Source organism: Camelina sativa, chromosome 7 (genome assembly GCF_000633955.1).
Source record: "Camelina sativa cultivar DH55 chromosome 7, Cs, whole genome shotgun sequence".
NCBI classification, from domain to species: domain Eukaryota; kingdom Viridiplantae; phylum Streptophyta; class Magnoliopsida; order Brassicales; family Brassicaceae; genus Camelina; species Camelina sativa.
Genome location: NC_025691.1, coordinates 20,776,809 through 20,801,474, shown reverse-complemented (window position 1 = coordinate 20,801,474; position 24,666 = coordinate 20,776,809). Strand labels below are relative to the sequence as shown.

The 24,666-nt window shown below is 33.7% G+C and overlaps 4 protein-coding genes across 5 annotated transcripts; 3 read left to right on the top strand and 1 right to left on the bottom strand.

The window, feature by feature from the left end:
• Positions 5,315-6,468, top strand: LOC104701724 (uncharacterized protein At4g22758-like). Its single transcript, XM_010417465.2, has 2 exons — positions 5,315-6,024; positions 6,122-6,468. Exons 1-2 carry the CDS (start codon positions 5,790-5,792, stop codon positions 6,307-6,309), a joined length of 423 nt encoding a protein of 140 aa, XP_010415767.1. The 5' UTR covers positions 5,315-5,789; the 3' UTR covers positions 6,310-6,468.
• LOC104701723 lies at positions 10,132-13,086 on the top strand. The gene is made up of 9 exons (XM_010417464.2): positions 10,132-10,706; positions 10,799-10,936; positions 11,037-11,225; positions 11,306-11,443; positions 11,536-11,654; positions 11,742-11,874; positions 11,964-12,093; positions 12,185-12,411; positions 12,500-13,086. The coding sequence occupies exons 1-9, from the start codon at positions 10,230-10,232 to the stop codon at positions 12,776-12,778; spliced, it is 1,830 nt and encodes a 609-aa protein (XP_010415766.1). The 5' UTR covers positions 10,132-10,229; the 3' UTR covers positions 12,779-13,086.
• On the bottom strand, positions 13,094-14,238 carry LOC104701722 (NAD(P)H-quinone oxidoreductase subunit L, chloroplastic). The gene is made up of 5 exons (XM_010417463.2): positions 14,041-14,238; positions 13,867-13,956; positions 13,659-13,766; positions 13,471-13,565; positions 13,094-13,381 (listed from the first exon to the last, which is right to left on the bottom strand). The coding sequence occupies exons 1-5, from the start codon at positions 14,167-14,169 to the stop codon at positions 13,225-13,227; spliced, it is 579 nt and encodes a 192-aa protein (XP_010415765.1). The 5' UTR covers positions 14,170-14,238; the 3' UTR covers positions 13,094-13,224.
• LOC104701721 (myosin-binding protein 2-like) lies at positions 19,350-22,798 on the top strand. 2 transcript variants are annotated; one of them, XM_010417461.2, is made up of 4 exons: positions 19,350-20,436; positions 20,517-20,696; positions 20,801-22,067; positions 22,161-22,798. In XM_010417461.2, the coding sequence occupies exons 1-3, from the start codon at positions 19,449-19,451 to the stop codon at positions 21,985-21,987; spliced, it is 2,355 nt and encodes a 784-aa protein (XP_010415763.1). In that variant the 5' UTR covers positions 19,350-19,448; the 3' UTR covers positions 21,988-22,067; positions 22,161-22,798. The 2 variants fall into 2 exon arrangements, with proteins under 2 accessions (XP_010415763.1, XP_010415762.1); XM_010417460.2 differs by having other exon boundaries at positions 19,352-20,436; positions 20,792-22,067.

Genomic DNA, 24,666 nt, shown 5'->3' with positions numbered 1-24,666 from the left:
TTTTTTTTTTTTTTTTTTCTGTCTGAATGATAATATCGAAGAAAACACACAAATCTCTCTGTGAAAAAACCCTTTGTTTGGCCTGAATTTAACCAAAAATAAGCGAGGGGTTTTGATGAAAATTTATACTTTGGAAAACGATTTGGATAATGAAGAAGAAGAAGAAGAGAGAAACATCCAGAACGCTGAATCGACGCGGAGTTCCAAAAACAAACAAACATCAAACAACAGTTGTATCCGTTGTTTACGGACAACCCCCGATCTCATCGCTGCTCCTTTACTTTCTTTAGAGTTCCCTTCCCTGTCTCTGTTTCGTTTCAACGTAACTCTTCTCTTCTTCTTTATCTTTTTTATTTTTGCTTTTATAGTCCCTATATATGTTTATGGTTTTAACCGCTAATTAGTTCGTTCGATCTAATCAATGTATTTGTTTTTTTTTTCTTTTGGGTAAACAGTGTATTTGTTGTTATGCATTTTTATTTTATTTTTCATTTATCATCAAATAAATTGATTGGTATCTTAAGCAAGCTAAAAAGCTATAGGTGAATATGAATGGTCAACACATTCATCAAATTTGTATGTTTTCATATCATTTAATAGTGGTTATACCCTTATATACTGAAAATATGACATAGAATAAAGTGAAAATATGTTTGCTGAGATCTTTATATCGATAACACCCTGATTCATAATCTAAATTCTACGATATGTAACAATGCTATATATCTTTTATCATAATATACAACAAATATATAGACCATTAACCATTATTTGACTAAGTTAAGTCAAATTATTTTTCTGTGTTGAAAATATATATAGAGAGTGCTTATTGTTGTATTTGTAAAAAAACTTGTTTCGTCGTCAGTCGTCATAGTGTTTCTAGCTACTATAGTCAATTGACTATTTTGCTATTTTATTATCTAATTTTAAATACTAGATTACTAGTTATACAACGTATAGATGTGCTAACATAACAGAAACGTTCTTTTCTTATATATACAGTTTTTTTAGGCTATTTTGTTTGGAATTGTAGATTACTTTCAATTTTTAAAAAGATTGTTTTTAACTCACTAAGCTTCGTAGCAAAAAGAAAATTAACTATATATGACTTTTTTTTTGTCATCTGAATTTATATTAGAATTGATCAGATTACAAAAAGGTAAAGACAACGAAGTCACATAAGACTAAGTCCAAACAATAGAAACATAAGTTGGCAAGTTAAATACTTCCACCACAGATATAAGCCGGCAAGTTACACACTTCCAGAAGTTAAGAAACAAAGACTAACAATTTAGAAAACATGTCACAAAGGAAATAACAAAAACCAAAGCTCTAAAACTGTCCGACTGATCAAGAAATTAAAGAATTTGACGAAGCTTTCTCATAGAACTTGTAAACGCTGGAGAGTACCAATTAGACTGGAAGTGCTATAAATCATGATAGCACACAGTCGACAAACCATCATCAGCACTGACAGGAACGAAAGCAAGCTCAAACGATATCAGAGAAATAGAAACCACAACCATCTTGTCGCACAAAACCAATCTGAAGAAAGCGAGCCAAACTAAGGACAAAGAAAAAAACGTTGAGATTCGACGTGAGACAAGCCAAAGAGGACTAACTAACTGTATATGACTACCGAGCAAATAAAATCTTTTTAATCTTTATTATTGGGTGGCTCAGTTTTCTTTGATTCTTATGTTTTTTTTTGCTTTATATCAAAATCCTAGAAAAATAATTGACAGCGACGGGGAGAGCTTTATGATTCTAATCGGGTGAATTGATAATAACTAGTGGCGAATCTTAGATGCGACTGACAATTAGAAATATAAGATAATGTATAATATGGGAGCAATTGGTACGATATAGACTGAGATAAGTAAAAATAACGTGTGGCATGTTGAAGTTTAATGGACCTACCTTATGTATCTAGAAGACTAGAAGAGTTGGCGTATAATTGAAATCAATGGACATGAACAAATTGAGGAATCTGGCTAGTCGCTAATTGAACAGACACAGAGTGGCTGGTCTATAATTAATAGAGAAGCCGTTTCTTATTATTACATATTTGTCGCATTCCTATTCGTACGTTTGAAAATAAAATACGAATTATGGTTGTGTCAATTGTCATAAACAAACAAAAGATACAACAATACGGTCAGCTCAGCTGTCACATTAATTATAGGTTTTTTTTTTCTATGGATGAAATTAATTTGGAATATGCTATTCAATTTCTAAATGACCTGTTTTATTTAGTTATGTGATAGGGTAATATACTATATGCCCACTCCTTGTCTTTTGACCGAGGAAAAGACGAATCGTGACTGTTATTTCGGTCGACTCGTGGCCATGGGATGATCTACATACACAACTATTAACGTACAAACGTTTTTATATTTAAATGTATTAGATGTAGATAGACATTACTCTAAAAAAACACTCAACAAGACAACAACATGAATATAACTATTTAACCAAATAAAATCTAGACGTTAGTATATAAAAGTTACTATTTCATATCACCAACACTACGCGTGACACACTGACACATGCATAATCAATTGAATTAACTAGAATAATGAGTTTTGATGTCAATGGTACGAGTAAGATCATATATACTATCTAGACATGACAAACCTAAAATTTAACAAAGACTAAGCTGATGAGATGAATAAGTGCATATATCAAAAAGAGTTATGCACTGTTGTTTCTGCGCGGGATATATAGTCATTTAGCACATGCACGTTCATAACGTCTACGACATATGTCATTTCAGGGTAATCAAGATTTAGGATGTGAAGATGGTCTGCTCAATATATATAGATTTGTACCATACACGGTAAATTCATACAAGATGTTAACCGGACAAGTTTAGTGGGGCATTGAGCGGCTCCGGATAAACATGGATGATGAGCTGATAAGAAGAAGTTAGGTGATATATATAGATCAATCGAGAGATCATAATGCATGAAATGAGATTGATAGCTGTCTTCTCTTAACACTTAATTACGACCTCTCTATATACTACGTTGGTCCTATCAGTCAGTCAGTCATGTGCGCTCTCGCTGTCTTTAGCCAAAAACTCTGAGCTTGGCTCTGCACCTTTCAAGATCATGGCCCATTATGATGCTCTGCACCTGATTCTGTTTTCATAATAATTCCATGTATGATATATTTACACATAATTTATTAGTATACTAACCATATTTATGAAAAGATTGACTACACTGTTTCATAAGGTAATTAAGATCTCGATGCAAAAAGATTCGAAATCTTTGTAGAGTTTGTCGTCCGCCGTTCCTATTTAAATATCATGTCTTCGTTGTGTTTTTTTTTTTTGTTCCAAATAACCCGTTTATCATGGGTACTGGCAATTCAGGTTGTGGACTTGTGGTTAGCCAAAAAAAAAAAAAAAAAATTTGACTCGATTTTATCTCAAGGAGAACCCAATTAATTCATACAAATATATTTGATTTTGATGCCTTTTTCCGTTCATATTAGACAATAATACATTTTGCTTGTTGTATTACTTGAATCCACCCAACTCAACTGAAGTTTTAAAACTATATTTCCAAGACATGATAAATTATTAACGCCTAAGATAACGAAGAACATACATGAAACATGCTTAGTGCCCAACTATTTTAATTGACCTTCTTGTTAATTATAACGTAACTCCTAAAATTAAAAAGTTTATATACTATATAGGAATAGGAACATGCCACAAATCAAATGAAAGTTGTTGAGAGTGCTATTTACCATGTTAGATGTTACGTGTATCTAAGAAATATCACAGCACAACTATAAGATATATTTTGGTACAACTCTCCTCAACGTTCATTTTCCAAACTCTTAAATGTATAATTATATTCTATAGAGATGGGTTTCAAAGATATTTAAAACGTATTGATGTTCAAAAGCAGTATACGTGTAACTTCCCAAGTTCAAATATGGGGAAGGTTTTGATCGGTGGAACCTAAAAGCAGCAAGGATCAGGACAATGGACCAAAGCATGACACGTGATGCTCTTTCGCTTATTCCACCTGATGTTGCTCAACTTCGAGAGCGATCGTTTACTATAATTTATCACTTTCATATTTTACCCCAAAAAAGGAACAAAAAGAAGAGAGTCCGATATCAATAAGAGTCCCAATCTAAAATAACTTCATCATCATCTTCCCTATATAGCCGCCCGCCTTAAATCTCGAATATTTTAATTTGTTTGTGTTTGCGCTTGTTTTTACGTTCTAGAGAGCATTCACATATCAATTTATATACATCCGTGAAACGTGTATGCCAATCTAATAAAACAATGCAGTTCGAATGACTTTGCAAAAACCATAAACGTCAAAAAGCAACGCATATATATGAACCACCGATTATATTGTATCACAAGTGTCACATTTTCCGCCATATTAGCAAAAAGGAAACACCATCATTCGTATCTGCTATAATTAATTCCATGAATCCGACCAAATTCCTATCCATTATCATATAGAGCTAGCTAGAGATTGTGTGACCTTTTTCCATTTGCCTAACGTTTTATCTAATCCATTGGTTTCTTCTCCGTTTTTATTTCGACTTTAATACGTTTTTTTTTTTTTTTTGGTTAATGACTTTAATACGTTTTTTATTTATGGAAACCATATCTTTTACTTTAATACGTAATATCCTGCTAATACATGCATCCATCTTTTTTTTTTTTGACAACAATACATGCATCCATTTATTTAAGTGAATGTTGGCAAAATCAATACACAAAAAAAAATGTAGGTAAAATCAATACATAAAAAAACTTTTTTTTGGTCACCTACATAAGAAATCTAAAATATTATATTCTTTTGACTTGTCCTCATCTTAATTTTTTTTTTCTAGTTATCTATTAAATTCGATCTTATCTTGAATTTCTCTTTTATAGAAATTTCTAATTAATTCTTCATAGAACACAAATTTATTTCTCTTTTTTGTTGTTAGTTTCCTTTTCTTTTTATGATTTGGAAGTTTTTCAATACATTTAGTAGATCTTTTTCTTGTTCCTTTACAGATTCTCTTAAATATTCTTTTTGATGTTGAAAATATAAACATAATTTCGTCCATAATTTCAATAAATATTATCTAAAGTTTTCCAAATATATATAAAATCTTTTTTACACGTTAGTAAAGAAAAAAAAAACACGTTTCCAAAAAGGACCACAAAAAAAGGTAACATAACAAACAATAAACACACCGATTTCGCAAATTCCCGAAAAAGCCCTAACCCTAACTAACATTACTTATATAACATAACATATCCCTTCGCCTCTCTTAGCTCATCATCATCACAAATCAAATTCTTTCTCCTTTTTATTATATCAAAAACACCTCCCTCTGCTTCACCCACCACCAACAAAAAAAAAACTTCTCCTTCTCCTAATTGTTCTTTGTTCCGTGATCTTAAAATCTCGATCTCCTCCGTGTTTTTTTTTAAATAAACAAATTTTCTTTTGTGTGAATCGTTTGTGAATGGTGGAACCTAATCCGAACGGTGGTAAGTTTACGCTCTCCCTTTCAATCAAAAGGGCGAGCTTTTTCCTTCCTCTGTCCGCATCCTCTGTTTTCGCTTTCGGATCTTGCAAAGAAGGCTGGTACTTTCGCTGCCTCGGCCTCGACCCGTGAACGATTCCTCCTTAGATTTTCGTAACCCAGATCCCTAATCTCAACAAAAAAAAGGCTTCTTCTTTTTTTTTTTTTAATTCTGCTACGATTTGCTCTGTTTTTTTATATCTCTCTGTTGAAAACGAATTCGGAAGATGTTGCTATACAACAAGCAGAAGAAGAACCAAAACGCTAAAGGGAATAGGATTCTCATTAGCGTTACGGTTTTGGGTAGTGCCGGTCCGATCCGGTTTGTGGCTTATGAGGAAGATCTCGTTGCTTCTGTTATTGATACTGCTCTTAAGTGTTACGCTCGTGAAGGTCGTCTTCCACTTCTTGGATCTGATTTCAATGACTTTCTTCTCTATTGTCCTATGGTTGGACCTGAAGGTACTTTATTTCTCAATTCCCAATGTTTCTTCTTTTGTTGCTTTATCAATTTCCAATTTTGGTTTACTAATGTTGTTGTTTTTTTTTGTGATTACAGCTTTAAGCACATGGAATGCAATTGGATCGCTTGGTGCGAGGAACTTTATGTTGTGTAGGAAACCAGAGGAGAAGAAGGTTGAGGAAACTAATGGAAGAGCTAACTCTACCATTAATGGAGCAAGAAAAGGTGGTAGCTTGAAGGCTTGGCTCAACAAATCCTTCAACCTCAAAGTCCCAAGTCATTAAGATTACTCTTGTTTCTCAACTATGAAAACAAAAAACACCAATCTTTGTTTTTATCATTATGTTTCTTTTTTTTTTCGGTTTTTTGCTTTATGATTTTTGAATCCAAACTTTTGTCAAAGTTTCGTCTCTTTCATTCATCGGAAATAAAAGCGTTACATTCTTATTTTGCACTGTTTCAAGTGTTGAAGTTGGTTTCTTCGTATTCCCTTTTGCAAGTTGTGCAACTGAGAAATTTGTCTGAATGTGGACTTTCTTAGTACGGTTCTGTATTATTTGTTTGTTTCGAGAAACACGTTGTTAGTTTACTTACTGTCTCGTAATAACAGCAGAGCTGGTTAAAAAGTGATATCTGTGTCCGTGATGAGGAATATTGTTACGGTATATAGTTGTCGTAAGTGTCAAGTGGGAGAAGGAGACGTCATTGTCGAATCGACAAATTACGAAAGGTTTATAAAATTCGATTTGATAATTGATTAAAAAAGGCAAAGAAACTTTGCGACAGAAGAAGGAAAAAAAAAGAAGAAGAAGGTACAACAAGTGAATGATATAAAATACAACAACTAAACTGAACTAATACAAGTTCCGTACCAACTTGTACTCTTTTGCCTTCTCCACACAGCCTTGCCGTGCTTCACTTCTCTTCTTCTTTTTTACTTATCAAGAAAACGACACGCTGTTTTATCACATACTCCACGTCTCACACCAACACCACACTTCCTTATCTTTTTTGAAAAAACACACACTTCCTTATCCCAACGCGGAGGTTTCTATATACTTCCATAAGAATATAAAAACAACACAACACGGTGTGTTTGTCTCACTGCATATGGCCAACCATGCACATACGATGATAACGATGATGAGATATTTTCGAAATGCCACGTGTATGTCACAACTCTCTTTTGGTTTTTAAGTCCGAATTGGATCGTGGCTAGGTTTGAGTCACGGTAGATTGTTTAGGCCAACGCTCTCGGTTACACATAATCATCATCCTACACAATTTACTTGAACATAAAACAATATTTCTTCCTCTGACTAAATAAATAGTATATAACATATTGTAGTTGCATTGTTTGTTATATAACATGTTATAAATTAGCATTTAGATACTTGAAATACTAGCTTTTTTTTTTTTTTTTTTTGAACACCAGAAATACTAGCTAAAGTCAGCTAAGGCCAAAAGAACAAGAAGTTTATAGTAGATAGACTTGCGCTTTATTATGGGCTTTAAGCTTCAATACATTAGAAGATTAATGGGCCGAATCGAATGACTAAAAGTTATGGGCCTCTGTTTAAACAAAATATTTATTTACACAGTTAATATATGAAAATTACTTTGGTGAAAAGGAAAAAGAGATGAATATAACTTACAGCTCATGCGAAACATTAGTTTCACTCTGAAAAGAACACACTTTCGGTAATTCAGTTCAGTTCGTTGAAGACTTGCAGTTGAACCAAACTAGATAGTAGATTCAATCGAAAGATATAAGCTTTTTTTACTTTTAGTTTGCTTTTTCAGACAGCTTCATGACAAAAAAAATAATAGTAATAATAACAATAATACTTGCAAGTTGCAAAAACAATCAAAAAGTTTTTTTGTTCGATGAAAGTGAGAAAAAAAAAGGAGTTTCGAACGTCGTTCATGCTAGTAATGTAATAATGTTAACCAAGTAGTATATAATGAATTAAGAGGTTTGTTTTTTAGTATGGTTAAATCATCTTAGTAAAACTTATAGTATGTTGTATAGAAGAAACTTATGTACTATGCTAAAAACGTAAGATATATATTTCTTAAAAAAAAGGTTCTTTAATTAGTTTAAAAAACCAGAGATGTGCATGTATCTGAAAATGCTCCTTATTATTATCACGTTACGTTAGCTGATACATTAAATTTAAATTAATTTGTAACAGAAGTAGTAGTAATTTAGTGGTAACGGACAATGGCTCAGCTACTTGGCCATTAATTCCGTTGACCTTAAGAGATGGATATTAATGTCTTTGTTTGACTAATAGAGATGGACAACACCCATTCTCCACCACCATAGCCATAGGCACAACTTTCCAATTGTTTAAAAAATAGAAAATCTAATCTACCCCAAAGAAATTTATAGCTTATTCAAAATTTGTGGATTTATGAATTATCAAAAATTTCCAAAATTAAATTAATTATGTAATATGAATATTAAATCTTATATATATGTATAAAGCTGTGATAATAATAACAAAAAAAATGAAACAATACAGTTTTTTTTTTGTTTTCAAGAAATTCCATAAAAATGTTGTTAGATGTATCATGTATGTATCTGGCTACTATATTTAAGTTAAAAAAAATGACAGTGGTTGTGATACAATAGACTTAAATTTTGTTAAAAATGACACATGGTTTTGTAAAAAAAAAAAAAAAAACTTGATCTTGATTTGTAGATGTAATGCTGTCTTTTTTCGGCCTATTGAAGAATGAAGTGTTTCCAGAACAAACCCGAGAGCTACAGAACAAAACTGTGAGTTGTGACCCTATATTTCTCCTGGTAAAGAACTTGGCTTAAAAGAGGAGACACGATTTCTATAGATTTGCTCCATCTGTTGTAAGTGAACTGCCAATGCTGGTTTTAATGTTAAAACAACACCGACGCAGTACTTAATATTTGGTGTACATGTTGGAACATGAAGCCATGTTTCATTGGGTATATTCAGGTAGATTGGTAGTGGATAATGTAAGGTTAAAATAGTATGATGCACGGTAGCAAACTAGCACGTCACATGTCGCAAAAAGAAGTAAACATATTTAATACCAAAATTTTACACGATTTTTGCGTTCAATACAAATCACTACTTCGTCTGTTTTAACTAATTCTTTTTGATTAAACTTAATTTTCGTTTTTTTTATATAGTTATGCTAGAACTCGATTTGTGTGTGTCAACTTTGAGTAGAGACCATACTAAATTACTAATTTTATGTACCATTTCTATCTTATTGTATATCTCCCAAGAGATGATATTGCCGCTTTATGATTTTAATACATCAATTATTTTTAACATTTAATACATAAATTTTAACAAAAAAACCATTTAAGTTATTCATATTCCAATTAATTAAAAATACTAAAATTATAATAGTCAATTTGTTTTTAGGAGTAACTTTTAAAACATTTAATTTTATTTTTGTTAACAATTATAGCTTTTTAATTCAGATGAGAATGTTCAAACTGCAAGGAGAATAAAAAAAATAGAAAGAAAATTAATAATAGTTTGAACACTTAAAAAAACAAAGATCTTGTTGACAAAAAAAAAAGGAGCTTTCGATTTTGGAAAACAAAATCCAAAATATGGATCCTCGTGCAATATTAATTATGCTAAAGTATCCAAAAATCTAAAACAGGATGATTACGAAATATGCTAGTGGAAAAAAAACTCTTGTCACTGATTCACTAAATAATGAGAAGAATAGACTAATTTCACAACAAATATTTGATTTTGTGTCTGTTTATGAGAAAAAACCATCCAAGAATATTTTATTTCTAATGCGAATTAAACCAATCACAAAATAGAATATCTATATTTACGGTAAAAAAAATAAAATAAAAAAAAAAACAGTGGCTGAGATATTTTTTACCCCCTTCTTAATTTTCATAGATTTTCTTGGGTAAACACGAATCACTAATCCTTAGAAAATTAAAAACTAAAATAAACAAAAGCCAAATCCCAAAAGGATTGGTTTATGTAATATCAATGGCAATTTCGTAGTTAAGATAAAAATAAATAATAAGGATATTGTTTTTTATCTCTCTACCCTATAAATCTCATATATATATATTCTCTCCCCTCCGGTCAAATCTCGTCTTCTTGTTTGGTCTCTGTTTTTCACGCCGGAGAGAGAGAGAAGTGAAAAAAAAAAGCTAGAAACTTTAGAAAACCCAATAATGGATCCGATCGAATCTGTCGAGTACAATGGCTTCGAGACCTCTAACGGTAACTCTCACGTCGACCATGGTTGGAAAAAGGTCGTGTACCCGAAACGTAACCGGAAGGCAAAACCGGCGGATCAAGCCACGGCGGCGAACGGTGGCAAAACTGTTCAGAACGGAACCGGAGACAACGTGTTCCGTTCACTTGAGGAGCAAGCTGAGGATCGACGACGACGGATCCTAGCGGCGAAGATGGCTGCTGTTGATTCGGATGATGAAGGTTTGGTTAGATCTAAACACCGATCTAATGGTTACGGCGATGATGGTAGTGATGATGATGATGAGATCGCTGCGGCGAGGAATGAGAGTCTTAAGGTTGAGGAAACTAAAAAGAAGAAGCCTAAGAAGGAGAAGAAGCCTAAAGTGTCTTTGCCTGAAGCTGCATCTAAGATCGATCCTTCAAATCTCGAAGCTTTCCTTGTTGAAGCTACGGTATGTGCATGGATTTTTATAATTGAGGCTTCGATCTGAACTTGTGAATTGTGAATTGTGAATTGTGATCTAAAGTTTCGATTTTTATATAGGATTCGTATGCTACTCAACCTGAGATTCAGCTAATGAGATTTGCTGATTACTTTGGGAGAGCACTCTCTGGTGTTTCATCTGTGCAGTTTCCATGGGTGAAAATGTTCAAGGAGTCTCCTTTGTCTAAGCTGATCGATGTGAGTGTTATATAATTGACAATGTTGAGGTTTTTTTGAATCCAAGTCTTAGGTTTAGGTTTTGATGAATCTGAGATCTTTGTTCTCTTTGTGTTAATAGGTTCCGTTAGTTCATATTCCGGAACCAGTTTACAAAACATCAGTTGATTGGATCAACCAACGTCCAATTGAGGCTCTTGGACACTTTGTGTTGTGGGCGTTTGATTGTATTCTCACAGATTTGGCAGCTCAACAAGGTGGTGCCAAAGGTGGGAAGAAGGGTGCACAACATGCCTCTTCCAAATCTCAGGTTTGTTTGCATTCCTTTTATCGATATGAAGTTATTGACTTTGGATTAACTAACTCCATCTTGTTATATTTGACGTTTAGGTTGCAATATTTGTTGCATTAGCAATGGTACTGCGTAGGAAGCCTGATGCTTTGACTAATGTATTACCAACTTTGAGGGAGAATGCTAAGTATCAGGGACAGGATAAGCTTCCTGTTACAGTTTGGATCATGGCTCAGGTTTGTGTGTTTGTTAATGATTGAGGACCAAAGAGTGTTGAGAGTTGTGCGATTTTATTCTGAAATTTTGTATATTTGTGAAATGTGGACAGGCTTCCCAAGGTGATCTATCTGTAGGCTTGTATTCATGGGCGCACAACTTGTTACCTGTTGTTGTTAATAAGAACTGCAACCCTCAGTCAAGAGATCTCATCCTGCAGTTGGTTGAGAAGTAAGAGTCAGACATTTTCTTGTGATCTCCTTTGTTTGATATTTAGTAACATCATCTAATCTTTGGTTATGCAAATTCTCTTATCAGAATGTTGACGAATCCAAAGGCTCGGACCATACTTGTTAATGGAGCTGTTAGGAAAGGAGAGCGACTAATTCCTCCTCCTTCATTTGAGATGTTGATGCGGCTGACATTCCCTGCTTCATCCGCAAGAGTAAAGGTAAGTAGTAGTACTACTGGAATTTATAGAATAGAACCGTGACGTGTTTGTTGATTCTGATCATAAGCATGATCCTTTGATGCATACAGGCTACAGAGAGGTTTGAGGCAATATATCCCTTGCTGAAAGAAGTGGCTCTTGCTGGTGCACCAGGAAGCAAGGCAATGAAACAAGTCACACAACAGATATTCACATTTGCCCTGAAACTAGCTGGAGAAGGTATTATTAACAAACAAAATCTTGAATCCTTGAAGTTTCCTGCTTCCCCTCTGCTCCTGTAGTAAGAGTTCTAATGTAACTGTTTTCATAGGAAACCCTGTTTTAGCCAAGGAAGCTACAGCAGTTGCTATGTGGGCTGTGACAGAAAACGTTGATTGCTGCAAGCACTGGGACAATCTCTACAAGGAGAATCTGGAAGCTAGTGTTGCTGTTCTTAAAAAGCTTGTAGAAGAATGGAAAGAGCATTCGCTCAAACTATCCTCATCACCGAGTGATAAGCTCACTCTCAACAGAACTATGAAGAGCTTCAGGCTGAAGGTAATGTCATCCACAATTTCCAAGCTTTAATTTCACCGTACATTATCATGTAAATTTCATCTCTGATATCGACCTTTGATGTTTTTAGAACGAGGAGGCCATCACTGAGGGAGGTGCCAATGGTGCTCTTTACAAAGAAGCTGACAAGTCATGCAAAGTGATATCGGGAAAACTCTCCCGTGGAAGTAGCTGCCTCAAAGGAACAGCCATTGCTGTTGTGATTCTAGCTGCTGGAGCAGCTGGTGCAGCTGTTCTATCCTCCAACCCGGAGGTTACAGCCGAGCTGAAGAACCTGGTGGAGTCATTCGAGCTGCACGAATACCTGAACAAATATACTGAGGTATTCACCTCAGCTTTGAAGAAGTAAGAGAAGAGAAACACAAAAATCTGAGAGATAACTCTTACTATATCGTCGGTGTAGAGAATTTACTTAAAGTTAAAAAGCCTTTTTACACTCCAAGATACAAAATTTTGAAGATCTTGACCAGACTTTAGGGTTAAGGAGGTGTTGAATAATGAGGGTTTCCTTTTTTTATAGTCACAAAGCTGGGATTTGGGAGTCTGTTCAAAGCTCGTAAGTTTGTAGAAGGTTGTTTTTAGACTGTTTAATTTGTGTCTGAGATAATTTATCTCTTTCTTTTTTTCCCCAGATGACAATAAAGTTATTTCTGTTTATTATATGTTTAATTTGAATGTGTCTTGATCATAATTCATAACTGTATGCACAAGTCATTACATTGTGTTCATGTGAATCCGGAGTATACACATACAGTCCCAAGATGTGAAACACAGACTTGTCAATCTATCTGCTAATCAAGAATCAAGATCATAATCTTCTGGCTTTGCAAATGGGTATTTGAGGTAACCATTCTTGATAGAAGAAGGGTCTGCTGGTATGTCCCAAGGATTCTTCATAGATGGATCTCTTGGGAACTTTCTGAAGTTGAGAAATGGTGCCCATATCAGTAGCCTGCAAAGTTATAAAAACTTGATTAGGACTAGAGAGATTGGAGATTAGAGTAAAGGATTGATGGAAATGATTGTGTGACCTTTGCTTACCCGGGGAAGAACAAGAAGACGAACATGAATTGTAAATACATCTCGAAAAACTTCCTTCTGTACCATCTTACTCTCAGCCAGTTTATGATGATTGGCTAACACAAAACATAGTATACAAAGCCCCCACATTAAGAAACAGGAATCATTTAATTCTTTGAAAATACAAAAGTGTATGTCTTCAAACTTACTGGCATAACGAGGAAGTACCATACGGATATGATCGCGATATCGAGAACAACACTGCTTAACTCCTGCTGGTTGTTGACTCCCGTTATTGCCAAGGCCGGATGATCAATCTAAAAGAAAACTAAAGAACTTCAGTTACTCCCATTGCTTTCTCATTGTTTTAATCAGCGAATAAAGCCATAAAGGTCTTGTATAGTCGTATGTGGTTACCGTGGCAAGAACTGTCCCGAGTTGAGCTGCCAAGATTGTCTTCTTTGCTCCAAAAAAATCACCAGCCTTTGCTCTCATCTTGGCAACATTCTGTAGCAAGAACTTAAGTTAAAGAAGTAATCTTACATGAAGATTCTTGTTGATGACTCTACAATTAAGTTAAAGAAGTCTTACATGATGAATAGCATCGTTGGCTTTGGAGTGAGATGTAATAGAGAGAGTAGATTTCACACTGCGAGGCTTCAAGGAGAGAGATGACAAAGCATTCGGGGCACAGAGCCCAAGAGAGCCGCAACGGCTCATCTCTATGTTTCTGTCTGTTCTGTTTTTTTATGGGTTGTGAAGTTTCCTTATCTCTTGAGATTGGTTCTAATGGTAGAGAGTTCGTTCTAGGATGGCTTTCGTCTGAATCGTATTAGTCCTACGTGTCATATGGAGGTCCCATGTTAGTTTTTGGCATATAGTGTTTTATCATAATGAAACAAAAAACATAACAAATGTCATTCCAAATTTCACGTGTATTCCAAATTTTGTAAGTTCATATAATTAAAATTTAGTTCATGACTTGTTGAGGCACTTGATTACTTGAAAGTAAGTAAATAGATGTAAATCAGAGTAGACTTAACCAAAGAAAGATCAAGAACAGTGAAATGTGACAGTATCATAATCTGGAGGCTAATAAAATTTTGAACCCACAAAGAAACAGCATTTGAACAAATCGAGTGAAGAGAAGAAGTTTCTGATGTTTGTTCACAATGACCATTACAAGGATACATATTTAGAAACGTATAACCAGTTTCTTAAGGAATTACAAAGAAACTTAGTTTACATTATGATGATTGATATGGAATTATATCTCATTAATATGACATGATATCCCATTAGCATTTTCGATATTCGATTATAGTTCTTCTTTCAATAGAAAGCTATAGTTGAATAGTGACTGAGCAAGTAAACAAAACTTGGAGAGTGATTTGCTTTGTTGTAGTCTTGTAGATATATAGAAGGAAATGGGCTAATGGTTAACAAACTTAATACGGATAAAGTTATATTTCATTTCACAGTAGCTTGCTGTGAGGGTAAGGTTGCTTGCTTATATAAGCTATTGACTAATCTTCACTCAGTACATAAAGAGAAGCCTTGATGAGTGAGTGTGGTGTGGTACGTTACAAATGCAGAACCTGAGAACGAACCAGACAAAAACTGTCCCTTAATGTTCTTCCACAGTAGAGACACAGACAAAGACATTGCAATGTCTCTTCTTGCAGGGATGTTGAACCGGATAACAAGACATGAATCTCCCATGACACACAACATGTTTTGTTTCACTATTGCTTTATATTTGCTACGTTTTCAAAAAAAATATTTGCATGATTCTATTTCTATGTAAATAAATGTGTTTTACGTTTTGTGTATGAAGAACCCTTAAAGTTTAGTCAGGGTAAAAAAAAAACAAAAGAACATCTTCTATGATTTGCCTAAAGATTATTCTATCTATTACAGAATTATATAATGGTATCTTGTATACTTTTTACTTTTTTAGTAAGGAATAAAAAAGAGGGGACACAAGATCCCCCACCTCTCTTCAACAGCCCTCAATTCACCATCATTTCTCTCACCATTTTTACTCTTTCTACTCTATTTTTTTTTTAAATCTCTCTTCTTGATATGATTTATATTTATATTTTCAGTTATTTCCTTTATATCTTTACTTTCTTGGAGTACTTCTGGATATAAAAACATACCTTGTATAGTTGTATCTAATATATATCTATTATAAGACTCATAGCCTTAGATCTCTAATACAAATATTCATATATACACATAATACTTCTAGAATTGGCCATATAATCAAAATATATATGTACAAAAATGTGAAGGGCTTCTTACAAAATTAAACTCTAAAATCTAAATTTAAACTTATAAACCTAAAATCTTAAACTCTAACTTCCCATATGGTAAATTAGACCCACTTTAAAAAAAAAAAAATGTGACGAGAACAAAAAACAAAAAGATAAAAACGTTCAAGATATATTTAAGTCACCTTGTTACTATTTTCTTCAATACAATGTTAATCATTACTATTGTTTTACGAATTACTCTAACAATGAATCCCCTTCTTAATTACATATAAAGTGTTACCACAGCTTTTAAATATCATGGAAGTGACTAGCGAGTTATTCTAAGTTTTCACATTTTTTAGAATCCAAAGTGAGTTATGGAAATCATTTTCTTCTTTTCCGGGATTTTGGAGCGCCATTGGTGTTGAAAGTTAATCACATGTTAAAGGTTTAACCTAAAAGCTTAGGCTGCAAACCCCACCACCATTTTCTTTTTTTTTTTGAATTTTAAAGTCTCAATATTGATTCAGCCGACGAATGTTAATCATTGAGGTCGCTTCTCCTTTCTTGTTTTCTATGATAAAATCAAATAAGTACATAGTAGTGTATTAAACTTCCATTCAAATATATATTTTGTTATAAGAGCGGTTCACATTATCTTCTGTTTTAATTCTACGTCAACTAAAAGATCAAGAAATGATGTGAAAGTTTTAACTGTATTCATAATAGATGCATGCACATACCAATATTTTAGCTTAGAAATCTGAAAACTACTAGTGTGATATGAATGTTCTACAGATTAAACAAGATTTTGGAAAGATTCTATGTTATAATTAAGTACTACTAGTAGATTATTAGGCAACAAAACAGTGAGGTGGGAGTGACCTGTCATTAAACTTTGTATATGAGCCACGCCCAACACCACATGGCCCTTTTCACTTCACACAAATTATTTTGTTGCTAAAACATAAATCAGAATTCACAAAATCCTAACGCACAAGTTCCCAATATCACTATGTACATTCAATAAAATGTATTAAATTCTGACATATAAGTTTTAAGTGGATATATTGGCCCCTTTGAATACTAATTACTATGATACTTACATTACATTCACTGATGATTATCTCTTCGACAACACGCGATTTATGTTTGACAAGGCCACGAGCTCAAAAAAGAACATTATATATACATTAATTGTAATATGTGTCTTCGAAAAGGTCAATATTTGTATGCCCATATGATGTCAATGTGAACCATTCAGCTAACGAACAGAATAATATTTATTATAACATTTCATCACAATGTTGAAATGTCCCGTCAGTATTTTTAATAAAATTGACACGGTCTAAATTTAAAATGAATTCGGTTTTGATGTGAATTATATTTTTATAAAGTGGCACATAATGTTAGACTGGTCCATATGAACTCTTGATTTTTTTTCCCAATCAAATTTCTTTATTATATTTGCTAATTTGGAATATCTATTACCTTCTCCACACTCCAAACACGTTACAAATGTAATTGTTTATGAATTATGTCTATTTTTAAATTAGATACCAGTAGTATAGCACCCAATTTTTTTATCAACCATGTTTATAGTAGACGTTTTTTTTTCCTTGTCTGATTATTCTCTTTGGTAAAACAACTTCAAAACCACTATTTTCTTACATTCGGTAAACAAAATGTAGTAATCTTTCATTTTGGATTTTGGTATAAAGCTGTAACGATTAAGGTCTTGTCGTCTCTTTTGGTGATCCTTACGGGGCCTAGTTATATAACTTGGTCAAAAAATGAAAGAAGTAAAGTGGTGTTTAATAAAAGGAAACTAAAGGAAAATTTGTTACCCACTTTTGAGTTTTGAGTAACGACGATTTCAATTCATTGTAGTATTAGTACAACAACATAATATGCATTATTTTATTTATTTTGTTACTTTTAGTTTCTATCAATCAGTAATCAGACACATGTTTTCAACAATGAACAACTAAATATGTTCAACGAGATGTTATATTATTAGTTCAGGTTTAAATTAATAAAAACTTCATTCATACCATACGCCATATCTAGACAAATATGTGACTACTTAAAAAAATAAAATAGAGTAACCAAAACGTTCACGAGTTATTATTATAAATTAGATTAGATAAATTTGTTGGGTGTTTGAGAGAATAATAATGTGTATGTAAGTTTTGGTGTGTTAAAAGTGTGGGCCCTCTTATGCGTATGTGGGTCACAGGTTTGGGCCCATTCTCCAAAGTTAAAGACGGAGTGGCGGGTCATATAAACCACGTGGCAATGTTTTATTTAATTTCCCTATTTAAAAACTGTTTTGTCCTTTTTTTTCGGTAAAGAAATATTAAAACTTACAAATAAAAATTCAACAGTATGATTACGTCACGAGCAATGTTTAATCAACAAAATCAGTATCTTAACAAACTATAACTAAGAGAAAATCATAATTTCATCTTATATGTGATGACATTAATTGCAATTATCTTCACGTCCCACAATTTTGAAACTAATATCTTGTACCCAACATATTTGCAAGAACAGTTTGAAATTATCTTAAGACCTAATAATAATAAATAAAAAATAGATAATCTTTTAAGATCGTCATAGTCGTAGTATTACTTTATTTTTAAAAATAAATGAGAATAACCAATAGAAATGCTTTAAAATTTGAAACTGAATTAAAAATTGTATATTGATATCTTGGCCAAATATATTAATTAATAACATTTGTTTATATTTTTTGTTTTAACATATAATATGATAGAATTTTTAAAAATATCTTACATAAGTATCATTTATACATCGTAAAACATTGTAGCTGTTGGGGATTCTATCGGGGTGTAATCTGTTTTTGTAACCATTATGGATAAAATCAGCCATGTGACAAAAAAAATAACATTTATTCATTATTTAATTATATAACAATATAATTTTATGGTTGGCAAAAAAAAAAAAAACAATATAATTTTATGCATAATCTAACAGATTGACAAAAATGATAAATTTTTTAAAAACTCTATATGCGTATACGCGTACACAAAACTTGATCATCCAAATTTAACATGTACATACACCATGGTCCATATGTCATAGAAACATATTATAATCTAAATATATTTTCATTTGATTTAGAACATACACCATATAATTAACTGTTATAATTTTAGATTATGGTTATATGTAACTTTTTTTTCTTGGCAGCCATTGTAGTTTTATATATGTGTTGTCATGTCTACATGATATAAATTGTACATCTTATAATAGATTATGATATATCATTTTCAGAGTATATATTTAGCCAGATAGAAAAAGACATTTATAAATTAGAAGTTATCCAGTAATACAATCACAAAAATGGTTATTTAAGATATCTATCATTATAATAAACATAGTATTATTTTTGACATTAATCCTTTACTTATCCATAGATTTATTTTATTTTTCCTGAACTCTTGACATTTTAGTTTTACATTTCCCAAATAATATTATTATTGTTGTTGGTACAGTTGTCAAAAAAAAATCAAAATCAAAATTTCAACTTAGGAAAAAAAATTAAAAAAAAAAAAAAAAAGTCATACTTGGGTCGGTTTGATTTCTCCGGCTAAACTTACTTAAAGCTGACAAGTCTTTCTCTCCTTCCTAACTTCGTCCCCTCTACCCACACCCTTCTTTCTCTCCCATTCTCATTCTCTCTCTGTAAATAAAAATTATCAAGATCATTCATCCATGGCGGCTAATAGATTCGCGAGTCTGATCCACCGGAAAACAAACAGAATCACTTTAATCCTCGTCTACGCTTTTCTCGAATGGTCACTCATCTTCTTCATTCTTCTAAACTCTCTCTTCTCTTATTTCATCCTCAGATTCGCTGACTACTTCGGTCTCAAACGTCCTTGCCTCTTCTGCTCTCGACTCGATCGTTTCTTCGACGCTTCTTCTCGTAAACCTAGAGATCTCCTCTGCGACGATCACGCTCTCGAGATTTCGAATTCACAACAACGGTCTCGTGGTGTTCACACTCATTCCAAACCTGTTCAAGAAGTTGAAGAATCTCGCAATGATTTTTTTTTGGTTGGTGGTAAGATAAGTTCGTCACTATGTGCTCCGATCGAGTCTGATTTGGGGATTGTTGATTATCCGATCGGAGATGAAGGCCAGGTTTACAATGGTCTTAAGTTCCCTCGATCGGTCTTCGTACTCGAACAAGAAGATGAAGATGATAAAAATACAGGATCCGTGACTTTGAATCATTCTGTAGAACGAAGAGTACTGGAAGAAGAAACAGAGGAGAAGAAGAAAGAAGAAGAATACGATGATGATGATGATATTGATGAGGAGTTCTCGTGCTATGTATCAAGTTTCGACTGTAACAAAGAGGTTATTACTGTAGAAGAAGAAGGAAACAAAGTGGATCTGGCTGTAGAGGTCGAGACTTCAGAGTCTGCTCGTAAGCAAAACCTTGAGTTCTATATCGATGAAGAAGACTCTCATTTGATTCCTGTTGAATTCTACAAACCGAGCGATGAAGTTCGTGAGATTTCCGATATCAACGGAGATTTTATTCTTGATTTCGGCGCTGAGCCTGATTTCACGGCGGAGAAGGAAGAGGTAATCATCACTGCTGCTAATGAATCCAAAGCTGAGGAGGAGGAAGAAGTAATCATCACGGCAGCTGATGAATCCAAAGCGGAGGATGCGGTGACGACGAATCTAGGTAACATTCTTTGCGTAGCTTTAAACTGAAGTTTCTTACAATCTTGCCGTGTATTTACGGTTTGGTGAGTATATTTTCAGGTGCTTCAACAAATGATTTGCTCCAAATGCATAACGACGACGACGACGACAACGAAACAGAAACAGAAACAGACGCGGAGGTTTCTATAGGTACAGAGATTCCTGATCACGAGCAACTCGGAGATGTTACATCCCAACAACAACTCCATAATTCTAACGACGACGTTGACAACGATCATGGTAACTAATTTATACATACACAAACCTACCGAAGCATTTTTACGTTTTTTGCGTATGTTGTATTGTTCTGTTTTTGATTTGAGCGTTTCTGTTAGATGAAACAGAGGAGGAGGATACATTAGAGTTCAGAACAATAACAAACATCAATGAGGAACGGTTTCGAGAAACTCCTGCTTCCTTGGAAAGATCGCATAGTCTACATAATGCTATGTTTCACTTAGAGCGAAGAACAGAATCGGTTGATGGTATTGAATGTTCTGAAGGAGGAGTAGTACTCACCGTGGACAAGTTGAAGTTAGAGTTACAAGAAGAGAGGAAAGCGCTTACTGCTTTATACGAGGAGCTGGAGGAAGAGAGGAACGCGTCTGCAATTGCTGCCAATGAAACAATGGCGATGATCAACAGGTTGCATGAAGAGAAAGCGGCTATGCAGATGGAAGCGTTGCAGTATCAGAGAATGATGGAGGAGCAAGCTGAGTTCGATCAAGAAGCTTTGCAGCTGTTGAACGAGCTTATGGTGAATAGAGAGAAAGAGAACGCTGAGCTGGAGAAGGAGCTGGAAGTGTATAGAAAGAGATTGGAGGAGTTTGAAGCTAAAGAGAAAATGGGGATGTTGAGGAGGAGAATGAGAGATTCTTCTGTTGATTCGTATAGAAACAATGGGGATTCAGATGAGAACAACAACAACGGAGATGTACATCGTGATCACAAGAACGTTGAAGGAGTTTCAGATTGGAAATACAGTGATAGTGAGATGGAGAGTACACCAGTTGATGTTGTGCTTCGTCTTGATGAGTGTTTAGATGATTATGAAGGAGAGAGGCTTTCGATTCTTGGGAGATTGAAGTTTCTTGAAGAGAAACTCACTGATCTTAATAACGAAGAGGATGGGGACGAGGAAGTTAAAACGTTTGAGAATGGGAACGGGCATTTTCATGGTAAGGAAACAAACGGGAAACACAGAGTCATCAAGTCAAAGAGACTGCTTCCCCTGTTTGATGCTGTCGATGGAGAGCTGCAGGAGAACGGGCTAGGTAACGGAAACCATCATGAAAACGGGATTGATGAATCGGAGAGTGGCGAGAATGTGACGATAGAAGAAGAAGTGGATGAGCTTTACGAGAGACTAGAAGCTCTAGAGGCAGATAGAGAGTTCTTGAGACATTGTGTTGGTTCATTGAAAAAAGGGGACAAAGGTGTACATCTCCTACATGAGATTCTGCAACATCTACGTGATCTGAGAAACATTGATCTTAATCGTGTTAAAGAGAACGGAGACATGAGTTTTTGAGTTCGAGTTTGAGTTTGAGTTTTGGGTTTGATCAGTTCACTCTTTGCATGGTGACATAATGAACAAAAACAATCATACAGGTATATAACCTATTTCTGTTGACTAAAGAATATGATTATTTTCATGTCCGCGATCACACTTTAAAATATCCAAATTTGTTTGTTTGTAATAAGGTGGGAAAGTGACAGTGTTGCTTGGGATGGAAGAAAAAACAAAGGTCTAGATGAAGAAGAAAACGCCATAAAAAAAAAGTCTTAGATAAAGTCAAAGTATTGAAGTATATACTCTGAGGAAAAAGTGTCAGATCAGAATGTTCGTCTCTCTTCGTGTTTTAATTAAATTTTTTTGGTTTTTTTTTTATATATATTGAAGTGTGTCAGTGTAAATTTCACCTTTTTAATTTGGGGAGTGGTCTTTATGAGTGGTGGTGGGTGGTATAATAGAAAAAGGTAGAATGATGAGAGTATGTGTGTGTAGTGTAGTGTAGTTGAGTAGTAAGGTGAGATATTGGTATTAAAAAATGTCAAATGCAAAGCTGTCAGTTTCTTTGGATGTTTGTGGCAGAGCTGGAATGATTTCAGCAAAGATGCCAACTCCAATTTGTGCATATGCTTTTCTTTGTTTTTTTGGACTTTTCACAACATTTAGAAATTTTCGGGGGAGAGTTTAGAATTATTGCGTTTAGGTGGGGTAAGTAACCTCTTCATTTGTAATCTTGTCTTCTTTTTTGGTTGAATGTAACTTGGTAACTACTATTACGCTTTGCAATCACTCGGGGAGAAAGACGAGTTCTTTGTCTTCTTTTGTTACTTTCAAATTTGGTCGTACGCTAAATATGCTTTTGTGTCTTATCGAAATTTTCACCAGAGAAGAGATTGTCATGGGTTCACCTGAAGGTTCTACTTTCAAGTTATGTTGAGATTGGAACTGATTTGGTTACAAGCAACGAATATATTGGTTGGTACTTAGTATAAAATCAACAAACTTCATATAAATTTTAAGACGTTGGCTTTAAACAAAAAACAAGTACGAAGTTTTAATAAGAAGTGATATCGTTCATATATCAATTCAATATATGATTGTTTATATTTTCACTTTCATCAAAAAAAGAAATTAAAAAAATGAATCAGAATCCTAAACGTTCTTAAACTTTATGTATCAATATACTATTGTATGTGGTTTTACATGACAACTAGCTTTTAGCTAGCTAGCTAACCCAAATCATGTGACAGTTAAGAGATTCACAAAGGTTTGCTCATATTATCACCAAAAAGTTAGTTGCTCTTAAGTTTTGATAAATATGTTATGACCTGAAGCCGGAGCCTTTATAGTGGGTGAAGAAGAAAGTATATACTATATACTATATACTATATGGTTGTACTTAAACTTCTAAAAATAATGGAGATCGAAAATTGTGACTTTCGGCGATCCTCTTAAAGTTCCAGACGCTCATGTGCACTTAATTATGCGTCCAACCTTCCTAGATATACGTTTATCTATTTAAATCTCTACTTTTACTGGTACATGCCTACGATTCTATGTCCACATATAATGTATATATTCCATACTTCCATTACATGATTGGTCAAATATATAGTTGCATAACTAAATGCATGATGTAAGGAACTCGAGCTATACAATGATTTAAAATATGTGAAAGTGTAGTTAGTCTTAAGTCATTAACTATACTAATTAGACTTGATCAGTTTGTATATATATTGAAACCCATTGCTCTGCTTCCTTTCCTTGTTATCTATACTTCAAGAAAAAAGAGACTAAAATTAATATTCCATAACTTGTTAGGTGCTATACAGATTTGAACGAGAAAATATATTAAAAGAAAACATTTACTCTTTAAGTGTACCAAGAGAACCAATAAAGCTTAAATAAAAGTCCATACGTTTCATCATAAAAAAAAAAAGAAGGTCCAAATGGTTTCAACCTGGATTCCTGATTGTGCATAATAGTATTATCAATGACTGACCCATCATCAGGTGTAGTACATACGGCCTGATATAATGGGCTTAAACGGATGCATTAAACCAAAGTGCTAAACCGATAACATGGTTGAGAGAGATCAAACTCAAATAAGACGTTTATCTATTTTTGGATACCTAAACATAAGCTAAATTAATTAATTGACCCACCATCATGGTGTTAGTATATACGGCCTGATTAAATGGGCTTAACGGATGCAATAAACTCGACCTGAAAATTCAAAGAAGTCAAACATACTTCTGTTTACGTTGATTAGACGATGAATTTAGAATATGACATTTGGATTTGGTATATTTTACTTGAAGGCTACTCTTGTTTTATCATCATATTCGACAAAAAAGCATGCATGTGCGTTGAAAAAACACACACAAAAATTAACAAATAAGCGTGTGCCCGATTTGGTTTGATACCGTACCGTACGACTCTTTCAAAGTTTCTTGTTTATAAGTATCATTAGATATGCTAAATGCTACGCGGCGTTTAAACCACAAATGGAAAAGGAAAATTAGTTTTGGTTGAAAACTTTGGCGAAATGACGGTGACGTTTAAGTTTTATTTTATGGCAGAGCAAAACTGTAGAAAGACTCATTTCCACGTACCATTTCAATTGTATAAAGATTCAATGATTCTACTATTTTCTAAATCAGAAATTGTTGTCGAACCTCCGACCGAGTAAAATTG

What these genes read in the sequence shown, in the direction of transcription:
- LOC104701722 (XM_010417463.2), bottom strand. Translation starts at nt 14,169, where the DNA reads ATGAGCCGTTGCGGCTCTCTTGGGCTCTGTGCCCCGAATGCTTTGTCA. An exon ending in TCGGGACAGTTCTTGCCACG is followed by an intron (nt 13,767 to 13,866) that starts GTAACCACATAC and finishes GTTTTCTTTTAG; the next exon opens with ATTGATCATCCGGCCTTGGC. An exon ending in GGTACTTCCTCGTTATGCCA is followed by an intron (nt 13,566 to 13,658) that starts GTAAGTTTGAAG and finishes GTTTTGTGTTAG; the next exon opens with CCAATCATCATAAACTGGCT.
- LOC104701721 (XM_010417460.2), top strand. Translation starts at nt 19,449, where the DNA reads ATGGCGGCTAATAGATTCGCGAGTCTGATCCACCGGAAAACAAACAGA. An exon ending in TGCGGTGACGACGAATCTAG is followed by an intron (nt 20,437 to 20,516) that starts GTAACATTCTTT and finishes GTATATTTTCAG; the next exon opens with GTGCTTCAACAAATGATTTG. An exon ending in CGACGTTGACAACGATCATG is followed by an intron (nt 20,697 to 20,791) that starts GTAACTAATTTA and finishes CGTTTCTGTTAG; the next exon opens with ATGAAACAGAGGAGGAGGAT.
- LOC104701723 (XM_010417464.2), top strand. Translation starts at nt 10,230, where the DNA reads ATGGATCCGATCGAATCTGTCGAGTACAATGGCTTCGAGACCTCTAAC. An exon ending in CCTGAAACTAGCTGGAGAAG is followed by an intron (nt 12,094 to 12,184) that starts GTATTATTAACA and finishes CTGTTTTCATAG; the next exon opens with GAAACCCTGTTTTAGCCAAG. An exon ending in TGAAGAGCTTCAGGCTGAAG is followed by an intron (nt 12,412 to 12,499) that starts GTAATGTCATCC and finishes TGATGTTTTTAG; the next exon opens with AACGAGGAGGCCATCACTGA.
- LOC104701724 (XM_010417465.2), top strand. Translation starts at nt 5,790, where the DNA reads ATGTTGCTATACAACAAGCAGAAGAAGAACCAAAACGCTAAAGGGAAT. An exon ending in TCCTATGGTTGGACCTGAAG is followed by an intron (nt 6,025 to 6,121) that starts GTACTTTATTTC and finishes TTGTGATTACAG; the next exon opens with CTTTAAGCACATGGAATGCA.